We start from the raw sequence: 9,886 nt of genomic DNA on the forward strand, positions 1-9,886 counted from the left end.
TTAAGAAATAAGAAGTATAGTGACCATTCATTTTTTTGAATCTCTTATATAATAACACTCTAAATGTTCCATTTCTTACGCTCATCGTCAAATGGCTTCAATTTAGTAAATTTTCATCTTTGTTTATTTTAACTGATTCTGCAGTTCCGAGATGCCTTTTATGAGTTGATAGGATACGAACCACCGGATCCACAAGATACCAGTGGTGGTGCAAATCAGAGTGGTAATGCGAACCAACAACAGCAGCAACAGGGCGCCTCCAATAACAGGCAGAGCATGCAAAGATCCGCAAGTGTTGCCACTGTTATGTCCGAATTGCCTTCTGTGCGCTACGACACATTTAAAACGCCCGGACAGTTTCTAGCAGGGGGTAGAGTAGATCCGACAGCGAGGGCGCTCTCTAAATCATACAAGAAAACATCTGGTGGCGAAGGTTCCGAACGTCTTGGCATTCCACCATTACTTCCTGGTCAAAGTGTTGAAATGACTGACAGTATGAGGGCATTGCATGATAGCGAGGAAACCAACCTTGCCTGTGAAAAAGACAAAGGTTCCTCTTCAGAAGACAAGAGCAACGAAGGTAAGGTTATCAGAACCAGACATCTCGGACCATCCACGCTTAATGATAATGGAGGGCATACCAATGACGGCTATGAAGCTGGACAAGAAGGTGATGAATTGAAAACAGTCTATGTTCAACGTGTCAATGTCAAAAGTGCAAATAACGACGAAGAGCAGAGTTCTATGCGCCATAGAAAGGAACCTACTGGAATGCCGGACGTACATATGTAACCAAAGAGTTTATGACGTAAGCAAGATGTAAAGTAGATGGATCAGGTGAATACACAGATAATGCTCGCAAAAAGAAAGGTTCAAGCGTGAATTGTTTTGAAATACGTACTATCGTCAAATGTGACTATAGAAATTGTGTGACTCAAGCATTTAGATCAATGAAGTGTTGAATTAATATATTTAATGGAATATTGCAATTATATTATGTCGACTGGGATTCATCCATATATACTAAATATATGGTTGAACTCTGTACAGAGGCCACTGGTAATAATGACAATGGTCACAACTTAAAATTCTGACATTGTCTCCTGAATATTTAGAAAATATAGGGTTTGATATTGCCATTAAGGAATGACACTGACTGCCTGTCAATACTCAATCAATGAAATACGTATACTATCGTCAAATGTGACTATAGAAATTGTGTGACCTCAAGTGTACAGAGGTCACTGGTAATAATGACAATAGTCACAACTTAGACTTCTGACATTGTCTCCTGAATATGTTTGACGATTTATTAAAGCACCCAATTCGGGTTTTCTTATTAGTTCTTTGCTGAGGACTACCAGTTGGCAAGGGGACGGAGACTAGAGTCGGTTTGATATTGACATTAAGGAATTGAAGTTGAGAATAGTTGGGACTAGTGGAACACTAGTAGTTGTTACTCGAGTTTCACGCCTTGAGCGATCATCAGACAACTATATATTAATATATAAGACTTAATGTATATCTCGCGATTTTATGGACACATGTCTCCTAGACCCGCTCCGTCCTCTCAGGCTAAGGCCAATGTAATGAGGACTACTTCAAAGTATTTTACTTTCTTTTCCTCTTACGCAAGCGCGAGTCGCTATTTCATGATATTACGCAGACGGATATTCCCGCGATACCTCAGCCTCCATAAATGATCATCCTGATTACGACAGATAAAGAGAAGATTGTTGATGTTGATAGTACTATGATACATATCCATGACATCCAAACAGGTTTCACAAGATTCTTAGAGGGGAAAATAATGGCAAACGAAAATTCCATTTGAAACCAACGCTGGAGTTTAACGATAATAAAACTGCGTAGGGTACGTAAGTTGATTTATATTTTTGACATTTGGACGCCTTAGATGTGTATCGATGAATGATTATGACACTTGTTGTTTACTCCGCAAATGGGCTTTGGTTATACAAGACTATCTGACAAACATTGTCCACGGCAAAATCCTGGCTTTTTTAGCACCAAACTTGGTAATGCATCAAATCTATGGGGGAAAATATAGAGAAAGTAATATATGTCGAAATGCTATAAAAGAAAGCTAGCTCTGGTTGATCTGTGATGTCATGTGACTTTCTCTAGGTTCTTAGGCCTATATACGAAAGAACATCATAATCAACATATCTCCAAATGAAACGAGATAACAGAAATCTGTTAAAGGCAATTCCCAGTTATATCTCATAAGCATTCATCGCTATCATGAAGTTATCACTGTAGTTGCGTTTCTCGTCTCTGTAACTCTAAGTATTGTGATCAAGACATGACGCCTGTCATCCAGTATAATTGTCTAAATATAACAGGACTTCTATATATTAAAAAATATTTGTGTGTCTGAGTAGCAATTTGAACAAAACCAGTCCAGTTATTACTCAAAATAAGATTGTTACCTGACGCTATGCATCATCCTTCTTTTGCCACTACACTAAATGAGGTTCAAAAGGGGAAGTATAAGTGAATCTGGACCAATCCTCAACAGTTTTTGTCCCCGGACACTTTTTTTTTTTGTCGTATTAAGCATTTATCAGTTGGAGATCTGACCTCCCGAATCGACCTCATTACGTAACTTTCAAGAAACACAGCGCAAATCGAAAGTATCAAAACACGTCACCGCGAAATAATAAGCCGAGTACTATACCGTTCAGGAGAACTGCTGGAAAGCTGCGTGTTGCACGCTCATTATATATGCTGCCGAGAACTTTCATTTATAGATGTAGTGTTGCCTGAAACATATCTCGACAATTGTTCGGAAGTTTTCGTTGAAAGTTCGTATCATCAGTCGCCTTTGAGCGTATTTTTGGAACTGTAGGCTATATCACATGCAAATAGGAAAATTGACAATTTCAAAACTCGACTTTCATTTCATTATTTTTCCCGCCATCTAATTGGGACATATTTTTTTTACGAGGGTACAAATTAAAATGGTATGAGCACTGGGAAATTGTCATTAAACTATACTTGCAATATTATTTCCCATCATTGTTATTTCCTATCACGTTTTGAAACGTTACGGTATTTCTTTTACAATTCCAATCATTCGCTGTGATATTGATACCACAGAATAATTGTCTTCAAATATTGCTTGATGGAGGCGCTAGAACGCTGGGAAACTATTCCTCTTTCAATATCCTCTTTGTTTCCAATGATTGTCTTACTGTAGGTTGCCAGTAGGGTAAAACCTTCATGGCTTAACCGAACGTTGCATGAAGAATCAAGGAACGCCGAAAGGCTCAGTGAAATGTAAAATGAATTTGGCAAGGTTGCTATCAGAAGTAATCTAATAAATGTGTTATAGTTAAAGGTTTGTTCCGTAACGTATCGCATCTTTGCATGATCCAGGCCCGAGGAAAGCGACTCTTTTAATAAGTCGTGCTGCTATGGTTTTCAATCAAACTCTGCAAACATATACGCTCATCAAACTTGAGATTACTTAACGAGAGAGACATAAACCCAGACACCAGCAAAGCCTCAGTTATAAATCAGGGAGATGCACAAAATGATAAACTCAGAGTTAATAAAAGCATACAAAATATTGTTCTCGTTAGCGGATAATTATATTGGAAAATAGTGTCGTCATAAAGTGAAATGATTTACTATCTCAAAATTCGGAAATTCGTGTTTGCGACGAGTTAGGTCTGCCTGCAATATATCTGCATATGTCTATAAGGCAGAGAATTTAATATAAACTTGAAAGGGATTCGTTTGCTGTAATAGAACTTCTACAAATACCTGAGGAAACTCCCTTTGGGAAATAACATGGTTTCAAAGTTATATCTGTGTCATATTTTGGTACTTTGTTTTATCTGTTCAAAATGCAACATCGCCATTCGATGACGTGCTAAAGTTTAATATTTAAGATTAAGTAGTTTGCAAATCCATTTAAAATTCAAACATAATGTTTCCAAATGATGTCATGTTTAGACTTGCTCGAGTCTTAACTCTGTGTGGTATGTCCCAAATGGAATAACATATCTCTTTACGTTTATCATATACATATTTATCAAAATAAATATATCATGCATATCACATTATATGCTATCTAATACTTAATTGCCATAATAATTCAGTATCTTTTGTTTTCTTGTTTGTATTTTTTGCTCTAGTAGCCTATATGTATAGATTTCTTCTTGATATTAAAAACATGAGTATTTAAAGTTGAGTATTTGAAAATTGTCACAGAATGAATTATTATTGTTGATTTGATTTCAATTCAAACATAGCGGTTATCTTTCCCTCGGTAGATTATTTCAATTTTTATTTGTATATATAATAGGCCTACATTATGAAAATGATTTTTTTTTAATTTATTTATTTAACTATTTATTTATTTTGTGTGACGCGTGTATGTTGTGTTTACTTCATGTTTTTTATTCTCCTATCCTTCCTAATTTTTCCTGGTGCATATTTCTTTATCTCCAGCTCAATTTCTTCCCTTTTATTGAAACATTCTTCAACACATTCCATTTCGTATTTCTTTCAAGTATACCTTCCAAGTTTCATTTCCAATTAGTTTACTTTTAATGTTCAAATATCACATTTCATTGACGTTTCATACATTTAAGCCTTTGAGTAATGGCGAAACTGAAATTAAAATATTACGTTATAGTGAAATGATCAAATGATCCATAGCGTTTATCCCGGACGTAGATAGTTGGTCACCCTTACCGAAAGTGTGTCTTCCGAAGTGAGGTTTGACGATTAGCGGGTTGCTATAGATAAAGAAGATTATAGCCCTTCTTATTTATGATTACTATCTTTATGATAATTACAAGTATGGATCCACCAACTCATTTACTCACGGTCTTCTGTCATTACGTACCGTTAAATACGGTGTCAAGAATAACACGGTGTCAATGATAACAAGGTGCCAATAATAATACGGTGTCAAATGCGGTGTTAAGAATATAACAAACTGAAGTATAATAGTTGATTTGAATTGACAAATTACATCAACTTAACAAGCAAGATGCTTAACCATTTTTAGTTCAGATACTTCTCATTTATATAAATGATTGCGTGTGTATGAGTGGTGATTCTGTTTGCTGAGTACGTTTAGGTTTTGTAAATAAGATTGATTCCGCTAAGAGGTTATCAAGACAATTAAGGTGTACATATATATGATATTAACTAACACTTGTATATAGTTTACACACACATTCCTATATATTCGCATTAATCTCGTGAAAAAGTTACATCACAGCATACACATGTCTTTTAATCATCACAGTTCCTGCTACGTTTGCGTAACGAGCGAATAGCGGTATCAAGTCTTCAAAATATTGTCAGGTTAAATAATCGTGCCAAAATATGACAATAACTTTTGTTGTTAAAATGGAAGAAAACTGCTAAATAATCAATACAAGGAATTTTCATAATATCCATTTGCCTTCGATTTTTATAAACTTTTTTGAAGAAAAAGGGTAGTATTAGTTTGTATGGAGTAGTCTCCCCATAGTCAAGGAATAAAAACAACATATTTGCGTAAAGATACATGTGGCCTCGTTTATCCCCAGGCACCGTATTCACTAGCCATCGATCTATAACTTTCAGACGATGTCATCTTTTACTTGTCGATAAAATGGTTCTAGTCGATCTCTTCTCCTTCGGGCCACATGACGGGACACAGTCAAACAAGATCGGCTAAGTATTCAGCTAAAATCAGGCAGAAAATGTTATCTTTTTAAAAATTCCTGAACCACGGTAAACTGTTTATTTGGTAATGTAGAATACTTGATACAAGAATATGGAGTTCATGGTTGTTACGTGTTCATTATATAGACTTAAGTAAACTTGTTTCTTGCTTGAAGTAACGAATAACCAAGAAACCAAGAAAATACGAGTGAAAATCTCATGATCGAAATAAAGAGTCAATACTTAAAATAACATCATGATAGATATTGCTAATTCAAACGATTGGAGTAAAGTATTAATTATGGAATTAGTGACATAGTTATACAGATATAAAGTCCACGGTAGATAATAAAAAAGGGTTTATATTGAAGGTAACAAGAGTATAGATAGAATGAACACTTCATAATGGAAATGAATGGAATGGAATTAAAGAATTTGCGTTCATTATAAGTAGTATCACGCGAATAATGTGAGAACAATAAATTAATTATTAGCTTTCTAGTAGTGATAAAATCATGATACAATAGAAACGGGGTCATGCTGGCCGTAACCAATAATGACAAAAGGAAAAGGATTAAAGTATAACGAGTTTATGACAGAAGAGAAAAACAATCATTAATATTGAAAAGGACATTACTTATCTCTCAAAATTCGACGCCGGACGGGGGAAATGTAACTTGATTGTATTTTATGGTGCTTATATGAGTGATGACATCACAATAACAAATTAGGGTGATATATTGGACATGCGGGAATGATATCTTGCTAAGACGAAGCGAATGTTTGTCATGTATGTATAAATATTATGTATAGTGTATTTCCTTAACATATGAATGTATAGGTCTACTTATTGATCGCATGACGCATTTTATGCCACAGTTTGACAAAGGTGTGTGTACTTTTATCACTATTCTTGTTGTTGGTTGCGTAAATTTATAGGAAATGGAAGAGAGAGAGAAGGGGTGAGGCGGGGGGGGGGGTGGGGTGGGAGGAGGAAGTAACAGGGGAGAGTGTATATAAAGGTCGCCGGTATATATTGCACAAATTTCCTGAAGATCTTTACACACGTTTAAATGAATGTACTATATATATATCACATGACTCGAAGAATATGTTATAATTACATATATATCTCACTATTGGTCACAAAACATGATTAAGATGAAAGAACCATCTTCCGTATGCTATATTTTTTATTGTATTTGTATTTTACATTGACTGTTGTTACTATGGCACGTCGTTGCCTACTCGACTTTCTTTTGCTTGTTTGTTGCTTCGAAGTCTTCCTCTTCTAAAATGATGAAAGCAGAAGAACAACACATGCACATATTGAAGTGATCACACATCATGTTGCTTATCCCAATATGATTGGGAGGATATGTGTAATCCCAACAAGTCCAATTTGATGCATTTGTTGGGATTACACATATCTGTGTGATTCGGTTGCCAATAAGTCTTCACAACCAATTATTTCCTGGAACATTTGACAAGATACAGCCTTCGTCGAATACCTATAACGAGAGTGCGGTAAAATATCTGAAAGCCGCATTTTGAGTTGAAGTTGAAAAATATTTTAATGCTAATCCATAGTAAATTACGATTACAAAGTTACTTATTAGTTTGCTTAGTCAAGTTTCATTAAATTGTTGTGAATTTGCTTCTACGTGTATGTTATACTACTATGAAAAGTGTCCAGCAGACGATATGTTAAGGGTCGGATCAAATCGATTAATTACTCCCTCAATTACATTAATTTGGCAACAAAAAATCTTGAAGGATGTCTTAGTTATTTACAAGGTCCAATTATAAGTATTAGCATTGGTTACAAGTTAATATAACTCAGGAAGGATATATCGGAAGAAATATTATGAACAGACTCCGTTCAATACTACTGAAAAGTAACGTTCAAGTAGGCTTATATCACCAATGTTCATGGCTTGATCAGTTTGTACTGTGAATAAGAGACAACCGTTAATCAGTATAAACTGAAGTATGTTATAACACAGTAACACATGTTAGTCCTGTCAGCAGATACTATAGCTGTGTGGAAAAAAGAGACGAATTCATTACTCAAAGGCTGTTTCAACTAATGACTGGTAAAGAGTCTAAACACTGTCCCTATGTTTGACTATAGTAACTATACCTTGTAAAGATGGTTCAATAGCAGATTTTAAGCGTTTTGAAGCAAAGTGTCATCCATTTTCTGTACTTAATATGTTGACGAAGTTATTGGTGAAACCTTTAGAGTAGTCTGGTTAGTCCAGTCAACCATTATTATAGGATTGTGTTTCATTTTCTGTTTGTCCTTCTCAGTAGCAACTTGTCACAAATGTAACACATGTTCAGAAACTATAACACGCATCAGTTTTAACTGATTAACAGGTACTCACTTTTACCACACCTTTACCACTGATAAAGCCATGAGAATCTAGTGCTTATAGATATTAGAAGAACAGGCAATGAGTTGAAAAAGTCCAGAAGTAAGAAAGACTTCCTGTCTAGACCGGGGATCTATATGCGATCGCCAAAACCAACTGGGAATAGGAGATTCATCTGGCTATAAACCGTGAGAGTTAGTTATGAGGTCAACATCCTTCTCTTCATAAGATTTTCTTTCAAGGCGAAATATTTGATTCAATCGTAATATAAAGGTCTATTATAATAACACGATCGTCGAAAAACATGCATTTGATGATCCTACTTTTCCTGGTAAATTTATCCCATAAATATATTTCCTGGATAGTTTTATTTTATTTGCTATTTTTCAAACAGAAGAAATTAAAAGAACCTTCATATCCTGCAAATACTTGAGACAAATATGGCTTAAACTTCATAATTTGATATTTTTGTTATCTTTCAAAACCCTACTGATATATATTATCTCCAAACAGTTTCTAAAGTCCATTGATTTGTCGATCGGTTTGCAGTAGTAATATTATATCTAGTGAAGTATTATATAAAGTAATGGAGCAATTTGTGAATCATTTGACAGAAGATTTCCTACTATCGCTTTCCGCATGTGATTAATTCTGTTTTCATAAAACTTGTATCGACGATGAAAATGTTGTGAACTGACTTTAGTAACCACTCGTGCATTAACAATTACTTCTAATATAATTGAATTACAGTGTCTTACTTTGTTCAGTTTAACCTTTAAGTAATCATTAAATTTGTTGATCAAACGCCAACTCAAAGGTATACAGAATCACAATACATTCGAAGGTCTATATTGACTGAGATGAGAAAATCTGAGCATATCTCCTCAGCTCTATATCACCTTCATTAGCTTCCAATTTAACAAAGAGGCAACTACAAACTTCTTTTGCTAACATGGAAGGCCCTTCATGGGCAAACACTTCAATATGTGTGTGATCTCATCTCCCCCTTACAGCCAAGTCGTTGTCTCCGCTCTCAATATGCTAATCTCCTTATTGAGCCTCGCTTCAAATTGACCCTAGATTATGGAATTCCATGCCACATAAAAACAGACATGGCCACTCACTGAGTAGTTTCAATAAACAGCTTAAAACCTTTCTCTTTCAAGGCGCTTTGGAAGTGTTCCACGATATCAGCGCTATATAAATACTGATTGATGATGATGATGATATGATTACGCGATGATTACCATGCTGTTAGATCTACCAACTAGTCAATTATTATGGACGTACTGTGAATATAGAATGACCATTATGTAAATAAACTATATTATTTTGATCAGTGTATAAGTTCATTCTTCGGATTGTCTTTTAATTTATAAAAATATATCTTTTCTATATGAAATTAAAAACATATTTATAAAGTTTTAAAAAGGACAATAATAGCGTCGGAGGTTCAAAATGGATTGAAAATCTGATCCTATCAACAGTCACTTTCGCAATGATTATTAAAACTAATTTGATATTCCAATTACAGATCATTCCGTGCCAAATAGTGATAATGAATTCATACTCTGGTCCCCTTCAAAATTGAAGTCACAAATAAACTGTAAAATCCAAGAAATTTCAAGATTCGCAAGAGTTCTCTTCGCGGCTAAACCGGTGACATTCTTGTTAATTGTAACACTGGACAATTAAACCAGGGACATTTAGATATTCGTCTGATTTTCATCCATATATATTATATCTGGATGTGACAAATTTACAACAAAAACTGATTTAATTCAACAATTAAAAGGACTTCTATGCAAATATGCAAA

The 9,886-nt window shown here is 34.8% G+C and overlaps 1 protein-coding gene across 5 annotated transcripts in view; it reads left to right on the forward strand.

Moving 5' to 3' along the window:
• The window catches only part of LOC139971485 (parapinopsin-like), a 62,163-nt gene extending 55,513 nt beyond the window's left edge, over positions 1-6,650 (forward strand). For all 5 annotated transcript variants that reach the window (XM_071978002.1, XM_071978005.1, XM_071978004.1 and 2 more), the window contains exon 6: positions 145-6,650. In XM_071978002.1, coding sequence (XP_071834103.1) covers positions 145-792 — 648 coding nt within the window. In that variant the 3' untranslated portion in view covers positions 793-6,650. The remainder of the gene's footprint in view (positions 1-144) is intronic.
• The last annotated feature ends 3,236 nt before the right edge of the window (positions 6,651-9,886 follow it).

Source organism: Apostichopus japonicus, chromosome 8 (assembly GCF_037975245.1).
Source record: "Apostichopus japonicus isolate 1M-3 chromosome 8, ASM3797524v1, whole genome shotgun sequence".
NCBI classification, from domain to species: domain Eukaryota; kingdom Metazoa; phylum Echinodermata; class Holothuroidea; order Aspidochirotida; family Stichopodidae; genus Apostichopus; species Apostichopus japonicus.